The following is a 23,073-nucleotide window of genomic DNA, read 5'->3' on the forward strand; positions in this document are numbered from 1 at the left end:
ATTTTCCTGCATTATTACAAATGTACAACACTTTTAAAAGAGCTACTGCGCAGCGTGCTCCCATTACAATTGTGTTATGTATATAACAGTAATGATAGTTTTAGGTTTCTTCTTTGCATTAACAATGTATATAGGTTTTACTAATTTTTACTAATTTTATCTGGTGGGGGCATGTAAAGGGTGTGTGTGTGATAGCTGGGAGTGTTTAGATGTGGGTGTAGACATAGAAGGGAAGTTAACAACAAACATGCATTTTGAATCATTACTCAATGCGCAACTAAGTAGTACTGTTATAGGCTTACATAGAATGAAAAGAGAAATGGGTGCCAGGCAAAAATAGGATGCATACAGAGCCCTTGGTTTAGACACAATGAAGGACATGCAGCATCCAGAATTCAGCAATATGTGGTACAACGACATGCACTGAGTGGGGAAAGCGAGGGCCAATGGGAGCTGCTATGTATGCTCCTTGATCCCCCGCGCATCAGGGCCACCCAAAATGTTAGCACCCCAAGAAACATTGTCATTGGACCCACAGTGCTTAGTCCATCTAGCGTTATACCGAGTGCGAAGCTTGTTCCCGGCGCATGGGATACGACTGGTGTTGATGGACAAAGACATTGAAAAGTGTGCTAAGAACAGTAAAAACCTGCACTGTATGCCACGTCCGCTCATAAAGATGGATGGTGTATTGTTTTTATCCAACCAATGGGAAGGAGGAGTAGTCAGCTGCACAGCTGGAGGTCTGGTGGGATTTACGAAGAGGTAATAAACAAACTGTGTCAAGATATCTGGATGGCACACGTTTCTAAACTAACATGGATTGAAGGAAAAGAAGCTCCAGTGAAGGTGCAAAAAGAATACCAGGTGTGCTTCCAAGGTGTCTGAACTGTTCCAGTAGGGGATAGCAATAAATGTAACAACAGTCTGTATATTGCAGATCTCAAAAAGGGTACCGCAGCAGTTATGGACATGTACTGGGTCTATGGTCAGCAGGCGTATTTGCACCTCCCACCATCATGGAGGGGCACATGTTTGTTGGCCACCCCGCATTCAGCAATCTTTGTGGTTCCTGAGGCTCATCTTGTCATAGCACCAAACACTAAGCACTCACTCAAACGACAGAAGAGGTGTTCAAACACCTTGTCTGAGGACTCTTCCAGATTACTAAAAGAAACCCCTGACAAATATCTGCTATACAACAAAGCTGAGGTCTTCTTTGCATCAATATTGCTACCATGAGTACAGGCAGCTGCAAATGAAAAATGTCTGCAGATAGTGTGGTGGCAAGTGATCTAGTTGGCCAATGATACAGAGCAAGGATTAAATGTGATCAAGAGTGAAATGAGGGCGATTTGGTTGATGACACTTGAGAGCTGCTCCGTCCTCAACCTGCTTACTGCCATGGAAGAGGGTGGGGGGTATGTAGAAAAAAAACAGACTATCATGTTGTACCTACAACTCCTCCAATTGATGCAGGAAACGGGTCCCTGATGAACATTATAGGGGCCCTACACAGGCAGAAGATGAATATGCAAATGTGGGGTGGCATTGACGCAGAGGATTGGTTCAATAACACGTTCTCATGGGTGCCATCTTGGATGGGTCAATGGTGAATATACTGTTTCCCATTGTAGTGCTCCTGTTGATGATGTTCTGCACTTGCCAGTTGATCCTTCGATGTTGCGTACAGACACTCCCTAATAGCGCAATGATGATGGTTAGCGGTTCTTGTGGTACAAAAGATGGGCAGGCCCAAACTGATGATCCTAAGAATCCCCATATGGTGATGATCGAGCAAATTATTGACCCCCCCTTGAACGGTGACCACAGCCCCACCAGACCACAGAATTACACTGAGCATTGGGTAGATTTGGCAGGTGATGGAGGATGTATTTAACTTACTTGCACCCCGGAACAGTATGCCCAGGCAGGAAAAAACTTATGTGATGTATGTCAATTTTGGGTGCCAAAGAAAGGGACATGGAGGTATGAGTTAGCACAAAGAGTGGCAGCAGAGTTAGGTAATGTAGGATTAACTAAAGGGGGCATCTTGGGATGCATGAGGAGAAGAAATGCCTGTCGAGGTGCCAACAGCCACACTAGCACCTAAAGAAACAGAAAGAAGCTTGCAGATCACACAAGAATTTTGTATGCTGCCAGAAAAAGGACGATATCAATGACGGGGAAGAAAACAGAGATCAAACTGTCTCAAAAGACTGTTCCACACTGCTCGGAGGAATACTTGACAAGTATTGACTTTTAGCTCAGCAGAGACTTTCATTTTCATCTTTTTTGGCTCCTGGGGTACAGGCAGCTGCTGCACTTTTATAACCCCGGAGGATGCTGAGAATGGGTCACTATCCCACGTCATCAAGGCAGTGCACAATCTAGGTGTTCAAATGAAGAAAGAAGGTGGGTTTCATAACACAGATTGGCTATCGCTTGCCTTTAATTGGGTCCTGTCATGGCTGGTGGTACCAGTAAAATTATTGATTCCTGTGATCGTGTTCTTCTTGGTTTTCTTCTGCACGTGCCAATGGGGTCTCCGATGATGGGTTCCTATAGTCCCTAATAGTGCAAAGATGATGCTATCAATTGGGGAATCTAAAACACCTTGCCATAAAATAAACAGCGTAACTCAAACTAATATTTCTGGGGTTGTAGCTATGTGGGGTGGGGATGAGTTTGTTACTGTAGAAGTAACAAACGGGTGGAATGTTGGGAAGAAGCCTAGTGCTTTTCTTCATATCCAAGTTTCCCAAGCATTTTAGAATTAGGCAAAACTTCTGTTAACTGTTTTCTAAGCACTACAAGAGTCCAGCGGGGAGGAGGGTCACTAAATAAAGATAGTTAGGATTGAAATATAAGTTGCAAATAACTATTAAGATGGATATATTTGTAAAACTGTTAAATTGTAGTTAGCTTTGCTCAAAGCACACATTGAATTCAGCCTGTGCTAAAAATAGACTGCAGGCAGGCTGGCAGAGAGCACAAGGTAACTCAGCAGCTGTTCCTGTCCATCAAAAGCCAATGGAGACTAAAAAAGATTCAGCACGACATACAGCGTACTAAGTTTTTTTTTTACAAAGTTTTTTTTTGTGGGAATTACTGGACAAGATCAAAAATCATTATGTTGTGTTAAGTGTTGAGAGTATGGCGTGAAGATGTGTTTAGGTATGGATGTTTATAACATAGCAAATTATACTAAACAAGAGTGACAATGTATTCCTGCAGAGGCAGCAGTATGTTATATAGGTTTCTCTAAATGTAAAACTGGTCATGCAACACTGGAGACTACAGCATCCCTTGTATGGCAAGAAGAACAGTTTTGGATGAGTTCTGCCGGTATCCAGTAACCAAGTCAAGAGTATTTAAGTTCCAGGCCCAGCAACAGTCTTCAGGGCCTGCAAGCCAGCCACGGACGACAGAATGCTGGTCGGAAATGGCAGAGTCCTTTGCCATTCCCCCAATCCTCATGATCTGTAAAGATTAAAATGTGTTATCTTTTGCAAGACAGACTCATGCCCTTAATTTCCTAGAGGGGTGTATTTACTCTAGTGTGAGTGTGATCAGGGGGTACCCCAAAATATTTAAGGGGTGCTCCTGTAAATTGGGTTTCACTTTCACCATCTCCCCTGTCCCCCAAGCGGTTCAGATTGAGAACAATATGCTGAGAGTGTGCGCACCTAATGGCACGAGGTGGCAGGGGGGAGGGGGAGCTATATACTAGGGACAATAGGATGTAGACACTTGTAGGAAGTGTTGAGTTGTAGACAGTAGGCATCCCATGTGACGAATGTATACCAAACCGCCACCATTTTGAAGTTAGGCTACGCAAGGCCAGAACCCAGTATTAGAGAATAATAGATGTATGCCTCAGCAAGAATACCCACCTCCATCCCTGCTCCCATCCCAGGCGATGGCGTAGAAGGTCATTCTATCAGTTAGGGCAGAGTCCTTTTTTGGTTACACACTGCATGCCCATGTAATCTGAAAGGAATGTGCACAGCAGAGGTCTGGAGCTGAAAGAACATGTAAGCCGGATTTAGAGCACCTGCGCCCCGAAAAACACCAGCCATTCCATTTGAACTACCAGAGGCCCACTATCTATACTCCCAAATCCCTCAGTGATTGATTGATTAGTGTGTTTGCAAACGGCTATCGAGGGAGGGGACAGACCCCAAGGTGGGAGCACAAATAGTATGCCCATTGATTTGTACTGCAAAGTTTGCAGGGTGGGGATAACACATTTTGGCTAATGACAGAGATGCATGGTGGGGGCACCAGAGTGTCTGGGATCAAACAAATCTCCTTGCCTTTCTGAGAGCTATCTTGACCTTGAGAGTATCCACTGAGCTCATGTCTAATCACCAGGTGCCACCACGTCATTAAAACATCAAAAGAAACGTCTTTTCATCTAATGAACCAATTGTGTTGCTATGGTGTGAACTGCAGCCAATCATCTGATGGTCAATAAGGGGCGACATTATGTATATAGGGCCCCCATCAATGAGAATGATGAGATAATATTGTTTACTGTTTGCGTCATGGGTGACGTTGCTATTACTTAAAATGGTAAACGTTTGCTGTGAACTAACCAGTGTGCTCCGTGGCAGTAGGGTTTGAATGCCACTGCTGACATGCATTTTTCTTTTTGGAAGTAAAAACTTTGTTGTCCTTGCAAAAGGTGTTCCAAGCTTTTTTCCCTAGAGGTTTGCATTTATTCCGTGTCTGGCTGTCAGGATGTCCGCCTCACACACTTGACATTGTAAAAGCCATGACCATGAAAAACATGAACAGCCAGTAATCGCGAAACCTTTACATTTCTCTTTATTCATTTTCCTGATTAGAAAATTTGAGAGGAATTTTAAGAAAGTCATTGGTCAAACAGGATCATATGAAAGTCCATCAAAATTGTTAACCACGCGGTTAACATGCTGTGGAAGCATTTAAAAATACAAGAATAACAGCTTTACAATTTAAATAACACCCAAGTAAAACAGTACATATTTCCTCTTAGATATTTTACATAAAATATAAAACCCAGAGTGAAATAATATATTCTATTTCCTCTGGTGGGCAGTGAGGGAGCATCCCATCTGAAAATACTGTTTGCCATTGCGCACAGAGTGAATGCAGGAGTTCAAAAGTGTGTTCCACCCTTTACTTCACCAAAAACACTTCTTCAGCACTTAGCTATCCAGTATGTACTTTGTCAGGCATTAACTTCTTCTTTTCAGCATTTTCTCATTGTCAAGATGGCAATGGGCATGGTAAGGCGAGCTGTAAGGTTAGTGCTGGCATCAAGGAGGGGTTAGGGTGAAGAATAAGGGTTAGAAAAGAAGGGGTCTCCCCCTGTAACGACGAACTGAATGTTAGAGGAAGTGCAAGACTGAAGAAGTAAAGATATGCAGAGATAAGTGTGACAAAGTGAATTTTGAAGAAGTAAAGACATACATCCCAAAAGATCAGCCACATGTACTGTTCTTTTCGCAGACAGGACACTATTTCCATGGTGGGCTTCGAATTAGGTTTTTAGGACAGGTTTCCATGTAGTGCTTGACACGTAGGCACTTACTAAAACCTACTTAGGTTTCCAGGATCAGCGCAACAAATATGCACAAGAAAAATATACATATAATTAATTTCAATGCAGATTATTTTCATATTTGATTGGTCAAACTGGAAACTGACTTTGATATCAAAATTTGGTGGATGGGGAAGCCCAGGTCTATGCGTAACAAGCATGTAGACTTCATCTCCCATTTGCACAACTGATCGGCCGCATACATTTACCATCACACTGTATAATAGCGCAAAAGGCTCGACTGTCTGCATTTGAGGGTGCCAGACGTGTGTGCGGGCAATGCTTTGTTGTCTGAATGTAGAGCTTCACAACTCTCTTGGAATGACAGTGAATGGGACGATGGGACTGCTGGACTCCAGGTCCAAAGCGGTCAGGAAGCACTCTGTGGCGGCCTTGTTTTTGCCTTGCGCCTGCAGTACTTCCCCCAGGCTGTTCCAGGCATCGTGCGACGTGCTCTGGATCTGGACTGCATCTCTTAGAACCTTCTCAGCCAATTCTCTGCGGCCCAGTCGATTCAGTATGAGACCCTGCCAAAGAAGAGCACACACACATTCTCGAATAAGAGAAGAGCTGCTGAAGGGAAATATTTCACAATAAAACCGATCAAAGATATCACGCAAGAAAAGCACATACGCAGCATGTTATTTAATTAGGGTTCTTGTGGTGCGGTAAGTGCTGCGTACCAGGCCCACCAGAGTGATATTTAGGGAAGACTAATTCATAGGAATGTCCCCTCCCCAGTCCAGCCAGAGGCATGCAGATGGCTTGACTAGCATAGAGCTGAAGGGTCTAAGCCTGTAGGTTAGGGTATGGATGGGGAAGCCTTGGTGGCAAACAATCAATGGGCCACCAATGTGTGGCGCATCACCTATTGAGATTAAGAGACCCACGCAGTGTAATACTCTACCTGCCTGTGCAGGTATACCTATTTGTTATTAAACAAAAAAAATGGAAACATCACATAAAGGTAGAATTCAAATGAACAATAATCAGGAAAAATAGTATCACAAACAAAACATAAGGCATTCCATCTTGATTAAAATATGTTTTTACATGTTCCATACAGTGTACAATGAAAATTATAACCATCAAAACTAGGTGAAGTAAGAAACCAATGTTAAGGGTAGAAAAGCATAAATATAAAATGTAAACCATAGTTTTGGCACTGCTGGTTGGCAAACAGAAGTGAATTCATTGTAGGTCGAGAGGCTACAGGATGGGGCTTGGAAGAGCCCAGGACTTGCGACCATTGACAATTTTAGATGTAGGCTCAGGAAGTACCACCAGGCACTGCCGTAACACGGGGGCCCCATGCTGCCCATGCCCAGCAGTGGGGGAAGCTTGGCAGGGGCCCTCAGCGGGGCTTGCAGAGGGGCTACACATTTTGCGTCACGCCACTGTCACCAGGGACACCAACCCACCCCTACCCACAGACAGCATGCTCTGCAGAAGGCCATGGGACCCCCACAGTGGCCCAGCAGGTGTCCCAAATAAGTACAGAAGGTGAAGTTCGGGAAGTGCAGAATTCATCTCTCACAAGCTTCTGAAAAACATTAGAAGGAGAGCAAGAGAGACGAGTACCCGAGCGCTGCTGGCAGAGTGTTCCATGAGTTAACTTCTGCATAGGTATGGAGCACTCATGAAGATCCCAAGGGAACAGACAAACGCGCGAGCACAGACATTCCATTACGGCCTACTGGCACTGTCTTGGATTCGGAAGGCCTTGGAAGACAACTCACCTGCCATCAAAATGGCACACTGCCCTTATGTTTCCTCATTACGTGAACCGTGATGTGCTCAGAAGCTCAAACAAATAAGACCTGAGGAAATAGTAGTGTGACCTAATCACTGCAAAACTCCAGATCGAAATGCATCTGCCATGTGTTTCCTTCTTACAAGGCCGATTGCAATCACAAACAGAATATCAAGGTAGGTGGCTACACAGAAGGTGGTGTGGAAGTTAGGAGACAGTCAGTGACTGTGGGGGAGGCAAACCTATTGAAAGGTGTAATATATAAGAAGAAGAGTTCTGAGAAGAAAGAGAAATAGAAGAATAGAAGGTGGAGGGGATGTAATTAAGGAGAGTGGAAGACGAGGGGTGGAGGAAAACAAAACGAAGGTAAGAACGAGTGAATGCGCAGGAGAAGCGATGAAGGAGACTGGAAGAGATGGAGACAACACATCTAAGGAGAGAGGAAGCAGAAGTGAACAACTAAGTAGAGAGGAAGGGAATATAGTGAAGGAGAAACATCAATGGAGGGTGAAAGTAAACAAGGAGGAGGAAAATCAACCAGAGAGAGGTGAGAGGGAGGATGAGGTGCTATGATGGGGAAAGGGCGAGGGAAGAGGAGTAGGAGGTGGAACACCAACATAGAATGCAGGGAAACGAGAAGGGGAAACAACGAGAGACATGGAAGAGAGGGGATGGAGTGGTGCGAGGGGGAGAGAGAACAAGAGGACGAGGAGGAATATCTAAGGGAGAAGAGTGGGGCAGAGAAGAGGGGGAGCCAGTACTGGGAGGTAGAAATGAGGCGGCAATCTCTTAAAGGCCTGGGCTAGGGATGTGCTCTGATGCTGGCTGGCAGGGGCAAGACTTAGGATAGGAACGAGGCTCTAGTGGTGGTGACCTGCTGTCCAGACCTTGAGTGCAGGCTGACCATTTGCCAGACTACAACGGTGTAGGGTTTAAACAATGTTTCAAAGCTTTTATTGAACAGCAAACTAGTTTTAGTACTGCAAGGAAACAAAGAGGCAGCAAAAACATTTACAAATCACTGCTACCACAACTAAAAACAAAATAAGAAAAAAATACCTTAGAAATGAGAATGTGTTCAAAATGTGTTGGGATCCACACAAATAATAAATTGCAGAGCAAAGGTGAGGTTTTATGCGATTTTTCAGCAATGGCTAAAGTGCATCCATATGCATAATTAGGATTGCACTGCATTTTGTAGGTTATTTTAATGATACCGAAAGCATTGTAGAAAAGTGTACAATGATGTAATCACAATGCAATGCTCTGTAGCTGTCTTGGGTTTTTGAACTCTGAGACTTTTTTGGGGGGCCTACAATGTTTGGGACTTGTTGGCTCAAGTCTTTCGTTTACTCATTTTATAACTCACTTTATAGGCCATTGCCAGAAAGCCCTCTAAAATGGAAGAGCACCCACTGCAAACTTCAGAGGGAATCTTGTGAAGGTAGTCACCCTGATACTGCACAGTGCTCTAGTTGCCAGTTCTTTATAAGGGCTCCTCCCCTATGCGGCAGGCACTATGTGTCATTGCGAAAAGATTTCATGTCTGTTCGCTTTCTCACCATCACATTCCCAGGTGCCTCTCTCTTTGACTCTTCATCTTGGCCAAATCCTTTCCCCTCCTTCTCATATCTCCGGTTCGTCTCTTAATCTCATCTTTTCCTCCTTCAGACTTGTTCCTCCTGTCACTGCTCATCCTTTGTATCTATTCAAATACTTTCGCCTATCATTTTCCGCCATTCTACTTCCTACTCAACCTCCTGCAAACTCGTGAGCCACCTTCCTGCGGTGGATCAACCCTCTTTTTACTCCACCACATTTCTATCCTTATGAAGTACTGCCTTACCTCCCATTGATGTATTTTCTGCTCTCTTGCCCGATCAAGCTGCATGAACCCTCAATGCCAATCTTCAATCTACTCTCAATTGCCTTCACCAGCCCATTAATCCTCTTCCCTACTCTCGTATTACCTACATTTACACTCAACATATTCCCTATTTTACATGTAATTTCAATCTCTCCATGGCGTCTGCCATTGTACCGTCAACTTTTAAAAATGCTGTAGATATTCCTTTGCTCAAAAAACCTGCTCTGGACTCCTCCTCATTTGCTAACTACTGACCACTCTCTCTCCTTCCTTTTCCTTCTGCGTTACCAAAAAACTGTGATTCTGAAATTGTGATTCTCATCTCAATTTTCACTCACTACTTCCTCCTTTACAATCTGGTTTATTCCTATCTCACTCCAATGAACCTGCTCTTCTCCTCCATGTCTGTTCTTCCTGCCCACCATCGTAAACACTCTTTCATTCTCATTCTTCTTGACCTGTCTGCAGCTTTTGACACACTTCATTCTCTTAGTCTTCTTTCAGCTTTTACTTCTTTCGACTTTTCTGGTTCTGCACTTCAGTGGTTTCACTCCTATCTTACCATTCGTACCTCTTCAGTTTCTTGGGCCGGCTAATCCTCCTTTGCCTGCCCCTGTTAATACGAATCTCCAAAGTTTTCTGTACTTGACCCCTTTGATTCCATTATCTGACTGTGTTTCCTCTTTTAACTTTTCCTGTCACTTTTATGCTGATGACTTTCAAATCTTTCTCTCATTTTCCTGCTTTACAGATTCTATTCATTGTACTGTTTCTGCCTGCCTTTCAGCTGTCCAGTCTTAAAAGCGCAGACACTTTTTACAACGCAATTATCTAGAACTGAGGTTCTCTTCTTTCATGTTTTTCTTACTTCACAGCCTCCCCCCAGCCTCTTCTTCTCCCTCACTCTCCTCTCCTTTTCCACCACTGTCCATATCCTAGGTGCCACTTTTGACTCTTCTCCTTCTTTCTCTACACACATTTCTAACACTGGGCTTATCTGTCATTTCTATCTCTATAGCATTTGCAGCGCTCGTGCCTCCTCTCTTTTCATTATATTACATTTCTAGTGACTCCCCTTGTCTTTTCTCATCTTGATTACTCTTCTGCTCTCCTGGTTGGTCTATTTTCCTCCCATCTTTACCCCCTGTGCTCATTGTATAATGCAGCCTTCCGTTTTCCCTATCCTCTCGCTCTTCTAAGGCTGACACTCCCGTTCCACACTCCCTCCTCTCATTTGACAATCGCATTCTCCCCTTCTTCCTCTGTATCGTCTACAAATGTGTCCATGGTCTTGCCCCTCCCTCCCCCAATCTTTCTGCTCTCCTCACTTTATACGTTCCCTTGCGCTCTCTTCTTTCTCAATCATTACATCTACTTTCGGTTCCTAAACTAGCCTGTGCCTCATGTCGTTTCAACTCTTTTTCTTTTCTCCTCCGTAACCTGGAATGCTCTACACTTACCTGTTCATTCTTGTACTCTTTTGACGACCCACCTTTAGTCGCACAACTGATGATTACCTTATTTTCTTAAACGCTGTTGATTAACTCTTATCCGCCTTCAAATGATCTGTACTGGTTTTTGCTCTAATTGGGCAGCACTTTTGTGAAAGTGCTACATGAATTCCAATGAATCCAAATAAAAATGTTCACTCTGACAAGAAAGTCTGATTTCCCCACTATTGATGCCGGTCACAAAATGTAATGAAGAAAACCTGAACTGTAGTAGCACAAGAGAAGCAAAGGCTAATCCAGCGGAGAAGTGTGTCTCCCCATGTGCCACCTTGCTCCCTAAGACCTTTGGGATAAGTGTGTACCTACCAGGTGCTCAGGAGCCAGAGTCTAGTTAATCCGTGGTAGTCCCTATGGCATTTAACCAGTAATCTTCATTACTCCAAATTCTATTATCTGTTGATACAGTACTCACTCAGGTGGGCTACGTAGTTTCAGTGCACATGGTGGGTATCAAGACCTGAAGCCATTATCAGATAGTAGGATTTCGTCTCTCCAACATTTCAAAAACTTTACTGGCTTTCAATTGAATGCCTTATTCCATTCAAACATTAATTCACTGTCAACAACGGTACCCACGACAAATGAGGGCACCCTGCTTCCAAGACGATTCCTCAAAACAAAATGCGCCCACGAAGAAATTCACAACCAGTGCACATACTGTACTCAGATATAGAAATGCTGCAGAACTTGACAGCATTACTCTTTGGGAGTAGTACTAGTGCTACACAACACCGGAGGCTTGTCAAGAGGGCTTCTAGGGAGCCAGCCCTTTCTATTTGTGGCACCATCCTGGTTCCAAAGAGTATTTTGGTGGTAGCAGAAACAACTATAAATACAAACTTAATTTGCAATATTGAGTGTTTATTTCACTTGTTTTAGAAATTAGCCTTTGCAAATAACCTAAACATATGCAGGGCCTGATTCAGAGAAGTGTTTTATAATGGCACAACCCCATAGGAAAATGCTCCATGAATCAGGCCCTCAGATTCTTTGTAATTACAAAGACTAGTTGTGTTCCTAAAAGCATGCACAGGAACAGGGCTGATTGCATGAGACATCCACGCACTGATTCATGAACTTAAGCGACGTCACATGCTCCATCCATGGGTGCTAGAAAATCTAGTGTACAGAAGAGGATCAATCCTCTTTACCAGCTCTCTCCCTGACTGTATGAAGCCATGGGCAGGGTCAGACTGATAACCCGGCCCCATTTCAGCTTCCAGAGCATGGGAAGGGAGTCCCCAGCCCCCGAGTTGCTTCATGGGCAATGCACTGGACGAGTCCCTCACCAATGATTGAGGTCCATTTAAGTGTTTAATTTAAAACAAAAAGGGCATGTATCACCATGCATGTTTGTGTAAATATTCCAGTGTGAGTTTGCTTGAGTGACAGAGGGAATGTGTGCACATGTATGTATTATGTATGTGTACATGCTTGTGTTCATGAGTATGGATATGGGTATGAAAGAATGAATGGTAGCCAGAAAGAGGATTGTTACCAATGTGAGGTTTTATTGCATAATGCCCACATGGGCCTCATAGGGGAACACGTAAAATGAAAGCCATTTTTATTTTGTATTTTTTGTATTGTTTTGGTTTATTCAAACCTTTACAATTCTCTCAAACACAATATCAAATGCAAAATCAAATCAGAGAACACAGAAAAAAACAATATGGTTCACATCATATATACTAAAATACAAAACATTACAATCCTCTTAAGTAATCAATTATACAAAGTTCAGAGCATTAAAATCTTTCAAATGTCATCATCATTCTCCTTATTGGGGTTTAGATAAGCTTAAGAATGTCACAAAGGATGCAATTTCCAACCCATCCTTATTGACACAGATACAGCAATGCCAAACATCATCCTGTGGCAACAAGCTACAGGTGGAACAAAATCTCCCCATGTGAGTCCGCTGTTCAGCTTTCAGTGCACTACATTTCAGTATGATGTGCCTGGTTGTTTCAACTTTTCCAGGCATCGCACAGAACCTACACAGGGAGTCAAACCCCTTGTACTAGGCATCGCCTTACAAGCACTTCCTTTGATGCCAATAAGTTCCATCTCAACTTTAGAAGAAGATGACAATAGTATTTGTTTGCAAATTGGAATAAAATAAACGCAATTATTCCTTTTTTTGTGATCTGTTGAGAGATGTTTCATGGAGGAATATTCCTGAAATCGATCTATGTTTTTTCCCCAGTCTTTGTTAAAGGGTGTTTTTTTAACTTTGTCCGGGTTTAAGATTAGCGTTTCTCTAGTGCAAGATCCCCTAAAATCTTATCACACTCTATAGCAAACAACCCCATAGCATAGTTGTACTTTTCCCAGGGTAGTATTCTTTGCTAGATGGATACACAACACTTCGTACAGGGTGTCAACGATAGGATTTATTATTTTATTGACCAATGATAATTTTATCCAATACACATATGCTTTCAAAGAGACTAAGCCCAACTTATAATGAATGTCTGCCATTGGCATCATGTTGGGAACCTTTAAACAACGTCTCCACACCACCGCCTCAATAGTGTCAAGATTACCAACAGCTAACTCACGTAACCGCTCAGAACCATGCATGAGTTTGGGAATAATCTTCCCTTTGTAGAACTGGACCGCAGGCTTAATAGAATATCTAGCAAACCTAGTGTCCAGATGCACAAGTTGGTCACAGAGGGCAGCTGCTTTTGACTTCAGACCCTCCCAGACCTTTCCACACGAAGGCTGTGCAAAATTCAGGAAGCCCAAATAAAGCAATTAGTCTGTGCAACTCAACCTACTCTCTCCCAAAAACCAGATCGATTTTCGTTCTCTTTCTCCTCTAGTAAACTGCATTTTTTTGTCTTGTGGGATTAGTCTTCACCCCGTTCAAATCAGAATATTCAACAACGGAATTCAGGAGCCTCTGGAGGCCTTTTTTGGTGACGTCAAAAAGGAGAATGTCGTCGGCATATGATAGCCAGGGGACCCTAAATGAACCTAATTTTGGTGGTCCCTGATGTCTGCTACATACAGGTTAAAAAGACAAAAGGCCAATACGCATCCCTGTTTTACGCCTTTGAGTACTTCCATGTGGCGGGAAAGGTCACCATCTTTATTGAGTCTAACCTGAATGGCGGATCTATTATGAAGATCCATCAATATTTTCTACAGGCCTGCTGGCAAGCCCCACTCATGAGGTTTCGCCTACAGTCTCCTATGGTCTGCCCTGTCAAAAGTGCTGGAGAGGTCTATAAAAGCCACAAACACTGTTGTCTCATTTTTTGCCTAAGCTTGTTTTTGGAGAAAACAAATTACCATACCATTCAAAGATGTTGAGTGGCCTTTTCTAAACCTTGTTTGGAGCACTAACAACCGATGTGTTGACTCAACTCATTGGTTTAGATGACCCAGCACTATAGACGAGAATAATTTGCAGTCTGCATCTATCAACAAGATGGGTCTGTAACTAGATGGCTCTTTTTGGGGCCCTGGCTTATATATGGGGATTACTGTCACCAATTCCCATGAAGAAGGCAACACACACATACTAATAATGCCAGCAAATCTTATGGTTAAGATCTTCCCTTACATGACAGGGTCCTCCTTGAAGATACTGTTGGTTAGACCATTCAGCCCCAAAGCTCTAGATTTACTGCAGGGCTTTATCAATGCGACTATAGAGTCTAAGTCAATCGGAAGAGACCAATTGTTGTGATGCACAGGCTTCTCCCCACCCTCATTAGCCAACTCACGCGCTTTGCTGTTCCCATAGAGTTTCCCAAAGAACTTAATCCGCTCTTGGCGTTGAGTTGGTTAAACGCGATGCCCACATCTCTCGAATTCACCAAATGCCACAAAGCCCTCGAATTCTTCTTAATTCGGACACTCAACATAGATTGAGCATCTCTCTAGCACATGGTTGCCCTGTGACTTTTACAGTAGTTCTTGTATGTTTGTTTTATTTCTTTCACTATTCGGGAAAAGGAATGCAAGTCCTAGGACATACCCCTTGGCATACAGATGTCCTTTCTCATCTTAGCTTTTACCTTATTTATATTGTTTTTTATTTACCCTAAACAGTGCAGCCAACATGGTATGATCGCTAGAGTCATTCTCCAAAATTCTAAACTCAGAGCATTTTTCCAACAGATCAAAGTCAGTGTAGATATAATCAATGGTGGACTTGTGTGTCCCCCATGCCGAGTCAGAAGGCCACCACCAGCCCCTTTAAACGTATCGTTTAACATAGTCAAGCCCAATGAGATGCAGTTCCACTTTCTGCCGGCACTCACTTTAGAGTCGAGGTTTTCTCTTTCGACTACTAGGTCCAGCTCTTAGACAGTTAGCATTCAGATCCCCTGTTAAAACAACATTGACCCTATTTGGTCTGCTCTGCCAATTCAGAATGCACTCAGATTTGCAACAATAGCTAATTCAAAACAGCCACCCCGGAGTGCCAATAAACATTAATCAAAAGGAGGTGACTGTCTAACAGGTCGTTACTTAAGGCCACCACCAGAGCACCAAAGGGCAAGATCGGAGAATCCACCACTGTTAAATCTAAAGGAGATCTAAACACGGTAATGAACCCACCAGAAGGCCGTCCCCCAATACTGGCCTTAGGAGCATGCCAAAAGACCTCATGCCCATCCAATAAAGGATCGTTCAGGAGCCAAGTCTCCTGTAACAAAATACAATCTGCTTTCCTTAACGATTTTACACTGGGGGTTCTTTAATAGCTGAGAGTGCCCCCTTGAATTCCATGAGATTAGTTTTAAGTCATTACAATTCCCCCTAACATTGGGTAATCAATTTGACGGACCTCAACTCCCCCAGGCACTTTATGTGCACCTCCTTCATCATGCATCGTGGTTGTGCCAAAGGGAGCTGGTGACTGAGGACCAGTCTATCTTGTTGGATGTTTTTAGATCAGCATAATTATTGACAAACCTTGAGTGTCTCCCATCAGCGGACAATGGGATTTTGAAGTCCCTATCCGACCCCTCCCCAACCTCAACCGGTTCCAACACTTCGAAGTGTGTTATGTCGAAACCCAAAGAGTTTAATTTGGCTCTTTCGGACAGTACTAAATCTAGGATCATCCGAGAGCCAAAGTGTAGGATGCAGTTGTCAACCACTTTGTGATTCAGAAACTCCACTCTATCTTTGTCAAAGGAGGAAAGTAGGCTTAAAGATGGGATCTCGGAGAAGATTGTTAACACATGAACTCGATTTAAACAAATGTTCACATTTGCCCCCAACAGACTCCATAGCCTCACTTTATGTACCCCACCCCACTTCTACTGACCCGAATTCTCCTACCCTACCCTCCCCCATCTGCGGAACAGATTTGTGAATATTTGGTAGGACGCTCTCATCAAAATCCACATTCCTAGCACATCTTAGTGTACTGTAAGGTTCCAAATTTTTCGGTCCCAGGATTTTGGTTGAAGGGGCGCCATCACAGGGTCTAAGCCCAACCCTCCTGTGCTCTGGATTCTGTTTTTCACAAATCCACTTGGAGGAGGCTACAGGCCCTGCAGACTCCTTATAGAACTTGAGCATGTAAGATTTGATCACGACTTTGGTGGTAATGCCGGCGGTATTACTGCTGGCAGTATTAGCCCTACCGCCGAACTCCCCGGTGCTAATAGCGCCGGATCACGGTAATGTTAATCCCCATTTCCCATTGAGCCCATTCAGGGAATGCCCCCTTCCCCATTGGGCTCAATGGGGAATTTTTGCGCTCTTACCGCCGGCGGATTTACCGCCGGCGGTAATAGTGCAAATTTTCAGCGGATTTCCCCTCAGCTCAGAGCTGAGGCGAAATCCGCCGAAGTCCTGATTTGGCGGACCCTTAAATCTGGTGGTAATAGCGCTACCGCCGGATTTAAGGGTTACCGCCAAAGTCGTGATCAGGCCCATAGTACAGTTTGAAGGGGGAGCTCCATGCACCGTCCCAGCCCCAAACTACTTATGGACAAGGGCACAGGTGCCTGAAGGACATGTAGGATAGACCCAAGGTTTAAAGATCTCAAAGTGGGGTTTGCAGACGTGCTCTGCTGGGGAACCGAATAAACATGATTGGTACATCCTAAGGCGGTTTTAACGCATGCCCAATATAACATTATGCTCAGGCTCCCGCCTAGGAATTTGACCACATTCAGCCATGTCAGTCTCCAATTCGTGCTGCCTGCCAGGGTCCGCGCTAAGGGTCAGGGCATTCTGCTCACCCAAAGCTTCCAACAGGACAGGCAGCCTGCCCAAGATAACCTGGCAGTTGCAACGAGCCACATTCAGACCCACGGACCCGACCTCCAAGCCTGGACCCGGTTCACACAGTCTTCCTTCAGTTTGTGTTCCCATTTCTGTTTTTATCCATTCAGACAGGCCACCTCTCCCCTGTCTACCCCCATAAGCGATCGTTACAGAGGTATCAATCACACCCACATCTTCATTAGAGACATTAGAGCCCCAAAGTACCCCAGAATGGGGAGTGCCCATCCCACCCTCTTCAATTACATGCAGAATTGTGGTGGTACCCCTACACACAGATTACTTCACATTTTTTCCCAGTACCATAGATTCTGAGATTGACAAGTTATGCATACATTCTCTGAAGGAAAGATTCTGTTTCCTCTGGAACTTTTTGTTTTTTTTCCCTATTGTTATGTTTTTGGGGTTGCAATGTCTTTGAACCACACACCTGTGCGAGCCACCGTGAGGGATCTTTTTTTCCATTGATTTCAAGATCTATCAGGTCCACATTTTGTCCTACGGTCACGAGAGGCTGAGCCAGATTCAACCCGGATAGCTGAGCAACCTGGATAGGGTACAAACAGTCCTCAATAATTTTAACACTCCTATCAAGGGGGATAACATGGTCCAGGGTCATCTTTCTTGCACCCTTGTCCCCTCCAGAAGTGGGGCACCTTTTATCGGCTGAGTCAGTGCCAACCCTGACACTTGCGACCCAAGAACTTCCACCTTCATATTGATGTCTGCCAGCATCCGGGTATGTGCTTTTACCTCCGCTCAGATATTATCGCACAGGGATACAAATGAACTCAGCACAACATTGAGAGCGGAGACTGTTGGATGCGTTAATCGTATTCTTTCATCAACTTCTCTCAAGGTATGGTGAACCTCTGACACTTCTGATTCAATGCCTGGAAAGTGTATAGGCACTGTGGGGGAATATAAACATGGTCTTCTTATCTCTGTTACTGAATTATTCTCCATAGCATTTAGCAGTTCTGTAAGTGATACTGCACAGAATGTGTCACATGTTTGTTGAATTACACTGTTCACGGTCAGAGCACCTGAGGGAGAGGAGCAGACAATCTCTTTCCCCCCTGACACGACCGTTTGATCAGGTTTGGAGTTCTCCAACTGGCTGTCTGTAGCCTGGGGAAACCTGATGGCACCCCCAAGTGGCACATGATCCCTTGGACCTGGTGGCCCGTTGATATTAGAGTGGACTGTAACAGCAGGATGTATGGCGTTTTGTCTAACGCACTTGACACCAGTTTCTTTTAGATTTGTTTCGGATATAACAGAGTCAGCGTATTCAATCATACTTACGTCATTTACAATCAAGGGATCGAGTACCTCCCCCTTAGTGTTTAGAGAGGCGCTCCCCTTCGTCCTTATTCTCATCTATAGGAAGACCCAACTTATTCACACCAATCAGGGAAGAAATTGTAGAGGTAGGTCGGGGTGGTATGCGAAACGCAGTGCTTGCTCTGCTGATATTTTTATTGAACAAATCCGTAATTATGGCGTACGCCCCTGGAGTAGCAGGATCTGAAGCGAGTGACAGGGTGGATGGCATAGATTTCAGCTGTTTCAACTGTTTTTGCCCCACCCAATGACCCTCTGCCTTGGCCTTTGCCAACGGCCCTTTAACCTTTGCCTGTGGACCTTGCTTGTAGGGAGCATCTCGCAGCCTGAAACAGCCCTCGGCAGGGTCAGCAGATGCCCTGTTGATTTGCTCTGTGTCCCCTAAATTAGATCTTAGAGTTGCCACAAGAAGGTCCTCCTGCACGCGACTATGATCCACGGTTTGTTCCGCGCTTTGTTTCACGCAAACAGACTGTTCCATAGTTTTAGCTGTTAATTGCGTCAATTCATTAGCCACACTCCCTCCTACCAGGCTTGCTTGACTTCTCAGGCCCTGCTGGGACATGTCACTGATTAAAGGTGAACTTTTTCCAAGCCCATAGCATAGTTGATCAAAAGGCCTACACCCACAGTCTCTGCTAGGGAGGCATGGGAGGCACGGAAGACGGTGGAAGGAATTGACGAATATCACATGCCTGTTCCGATGAGACAATAGAAGAGTTCTCCACTGAATCAAATCTGGTTCAAATAGTAAAGGTCGAAATTGCACTTACTCTTTGCCCTTATCTTTGCACAGTCGAATCAGTATGTTTCTTCCATAATGATCAGAAAGGTGATAATGTTAGCAAAATTCTCAGCAGTGCCTCTGATAATATACGGTCACTTACAGTCACTTATTCCTCCAGCACCTACCCAACAGCTCAGTAGATGTACTGCAAGTTATTGGCCCGCCCGCCCTCACCCATGGCAATCAATCTTGTCGGCACCCTTTGCAGCCGCTTCGCGGATTGTTTCCAGTAAAGTAAAGCTAGTGGGAGGAGCAGTAACGAACTCCACGGAACAACTCATACGCTGTAGCACACACCAAGTGGTCTCGCCTGCAGACTGCAATCACTCTTGTCAGCACTCTTGTCAGCACTCTTCGCGGCAGATTCACAGAGTGCTTCCAGGAAAAAGTAAAGCCAGTGGGAGGAGCAGTAACAAACTCCATGGAGCTCCACAGAGCTGCTCATATGCTGTGACACACACCAAGTGGTCTTGGCTGCAGACTGAAAGGCATTATTACTGGCATTAAGGGCAGAGCAACGTGTTCCCAGACTTGAACACTGGCCTATAGAGGCACAGCAAACATGTGCATATTTTCTTTTAGTGACATTATTGCTGGCACCCTTAATGGCGTTAAAAAGATCCAAAAATCTTACAGACTGTTGGGGGCTGCTCCGGGTCACCGGGCAGCCCCATACTCATGTCGGGGGGCACCCGACGGGACTCACCGGGGCGGCGATCACGCCGCGGACACAAGGGGGGAGTCACCCCACCTGCTCCGGACCACCGGAGCTCCACACGTGGCCGGCGGCACCCGGCACATAGCGGCCCCGGCCCTGGGGGCACCCAGGCCGGGGTCGCCTCCCCAACCCGCCTCACATGGCAGGGGGGAACCCAAAGGGACAGCGTCGCCCGGCAGGGGCACCGTCCGGACGGCGTTGCACAGCAGGGGTGCCATCCTCAAGCTGGGCCCCGTCCATGGGCCCAGTTTACGCAACGCAGCACCAACATGGTGCTTTCAAAGACGACGCTGGAGTCAGGATCACTCGGACTGATGAGCCAGAAGCGGCCCGTTACTTTTATTATGTTGGCCACGTGGCTACTGCCACATGACCCATGACAACATCCTGGGATCTATCATGCTCCCAGGGGTTTACTTTGCAACACCACTCCATTTTTTTAATAAACAACCAAACAAAACATATATCACTAACTACACACTACTGCTCCTACAACCACTCTACTAGTACACCCTTTATTAACCTGACCGAGTGGTTCACCTAACACACAAACCCCAGTGCGAGCCACTGGCACACCCTAACGCATTCTATGTGTACAGATGTACACCACCTAACATTGTCCGCGCACTGGGGCCATTCCCCGCCAGGCAGTGTCGGCCGGCTCTTGGACCTCACGGGGTGTCGATAGTGATGCCCATCTTCTGCCCTGGTGGAGCTGCAAGAGACCAGTTGGGGTCTTCACCAATGTTCACCCTGGACCCTCACCAAAAGTCAAACGAGGACCGGCAAAGCCGCACCTGGGGAGGCCCAGGGGCCACATCGACCAAGTCCACAGTCTTTGGGGGAAAGCACCCCTCAGTACGCTTCCTCTCCCCCATGGGGTGGGCGGTAAGCAAACACTGGTGGTAGGGTGCCCGAGCTGCAGGCCCATAAAAACGCACACATCACCAACACTTGCTGCACCCCTAGTCCTTTCCTTCCTGCTTGCTCTGTGGGCTGCTGGCTAGATGACACCGGTGCGATGCCATGAGCCTGGCCTTCTTCCTTGTTGCGCCGGACCACAGGGCTTTCTGCCCTCCTTCCTCGGGTTACCCTTCTTTTTTCATTGGGGGAGGTGTAGGCAGCTCACCTCGTTGTTGTTGTTGCAGGCCCAGTTGGATTTGGGCCTGCTTCATTATTTTTTTTTTCCAGTTTTTTTTTTCTGCCGCGGCATGCCCTGGTCACTTGGGGGCTGCTGCGGGCTTCATCCCGGCTCACGGGCCCCGATGGGGGGTAGGCCCGCCTTCACTTAAGGGGGGCAGGCAGCCCACCTCTTTGTTGCCGTTGGGGGGGATGGGGCCGCCGGGCCTCTCCTCAGCCCGCTCCTCAGAGCGAGCCTCCAATGTCCTGCTCTCCATTGTTGGCAACCTGTGGGGTGGGGGGCGAGGGGTGAGCTCACTCCCCCGTGCAGATGCCGCATGCACGGCCGCTCCCCTTCCCCGTCCCCTGCAAAAGGCCAGCGACATGGAAGTAGTACTAACATGAATACAGTTTTATTTATATTTACATTAGTCCTACTTTTATGTTTATGGCCTGTCCTGGTGTTATTTTTTTTTACTCTGGTCATCCTACTCTTCTGCATCATCCGCAGAGCCCTCTGCCTCAATACAGACTAGTTTATAACACAATGATGCCTACAGCTGGGCCCAGTAACTGGACCCAGCGTTCCTCACCTTTTTTGTCAGGCCAGTTGTTGTAGCTTTCCGACAGTTCAAGTCATGGGGGTCCCTCTGATTTCAGCCGACCCTATGCTTTTCACCTGCACTCTGTGTACACCGTGGCAGTTCTCTGTGCACCATTAACAGTGGGGTGTACCACAAGGACATCGGGCTGGTCACCCCACCGATCTCCATATGCCACTAACAGTTAACCATCAGTGTCAGGTTCAGTTGCGCGTTTTCACTTATTTAGCCTGAAGTGCTCCTGGGTAATGCCTCCCGGCTTCTTTCTCGAGCCACTGCAGCCCCACTCATATAGGCTGCACTTGTACCTATCCATGTGCCAGTATACACGCACTATAAATACACATTCCTTAAACCATGTACGATGTGTATAATTAGACGTTTATACCTCGTCTTTTCTATTTGGGTCTCAGGCAGGGCCACGTCCGCATGCGGTATCCTAGCACCCTCTAAACGATTGCCCTTCTCCGATTGGTGTCAGGCAACACTGACACGTGATGAAGGCGCACGTCCAATGATATGCGCCAGGAACTCCCGGGCCCCTCCACCGTTGCCATGGTCACCCCATGGTTTCAGTGGCATAACAGCACAATGTTGCACGAGGAAAGGTTTTTGCTCTGCCATGTCGGCGTTCAGAAACGTAGCCGACTGCAGTGGCTTACTGACCCATTAGCACGTGTGCCTCATTTCACTTTGAATGCTAAGCTTCTATAAAGCCATCCTAATAATTACAAATAACAGAGGTAGCTGACTCCCTGTGAGGTGCTCAGTACACAGTACAACACAAGGGTGCGTCTTGTGCCCAGTGACCCTGCAAATGACTATAATAGTCAGAAGGTACTCCACAGGCTAGACTCATCGAAAATATGTCCACCTGTATACTCACTGGTATCACTATATTGCACTCGATTGTACCCAGGAAGATGCTCGACGTGCACCTTTACATCATTATAGGTACGTGTTTGTGTCCATTTTGAATTCCTGCTCTTACCTGTGAGGCTAAGAACTTTGGGGTCATCTTCGGCTTTGCCCTCCCCTTCTCTCCTCACATCTCTGACATCTCTAAGGAGTCAAACTATCAGCTGCACCTCCTCAGAGGTATTCTTTCTTTCCTCACTTTCCCCCAGAATCTCACTGTTTCAAGAGCTTTGGTCCTCTCTAGGCTGGACTACTGCAACAGCCTCTCTCTAAATCTTTCTCCCTCTACTCTCCCGACCTCTACAACTTATCCAGAACAGGACTGCAAGATTTGTCCTTGGCCTAAAGCCCGGGGATCGTATCTCTCCAGCTGTGAAATCTCTTCATTGGCTCCCAGTGGCGGCAAGAACCAAGTTTAAGACCCTCGGCATCGTTCATAAGGCTTTCTGGGGCCTGGGACTGCACTACCTTCAACTCTGTCTTCCTAAAGATCTCCCCTTTCGAGCTCTCTGCTCATCCACTTTCAACTCTCTGAGGGTCAGTCGTTTTTCCAAGCAGACAGTTGGGGGCAGATCTCCATCTCCGGCTGGGGACTCC

The 23,073-nt window shown here is 45.7% G+C and overlaps 1 protein-coding gene across 1 annotated transcript in view; it reads right to left on the bottom strand.

Moving 5' to 3' along the window:
- Positions 1 to 4,817: 4,817 nt before the first annotated feature.
- Positions 4,818 to 23,073, bottom strand: part of TTC7A (tetratricopeptide repeat domain 7A) — a 2,220,458-nt gene continuing 2,202,202 nt past the window's right edge. The window contains exon 20 of the mRNA XM_069608425.1: positions 4,818 to 6,117. Within this exon, the coding sequence (XP_069464526.1) occupies positions 5,896 to 6,117 (222 nt within the window). The 3' untranslated portion in view covers positions 4,818 to 5,895. The remainder of the gene's footprint in view (positions 6,118 to 23,073) is intronic.

The sequence above is a fragment of the Ambystoma mexicanum genome, chromosome 4q, assembly GCF_040938575.1.
Source record: "Ambystoma mexicanum isolate Mex_15411 chromosome 4q, UKY_AmexF1_1, whole genome shotgun sequence".
Classification (NCBI taxonomy): Eukaryota; Metazoa; Chordata; class Amphibia; order Caudata; family Ambystomatidae; genus Ambystoma; species Ambystoma mexicanum.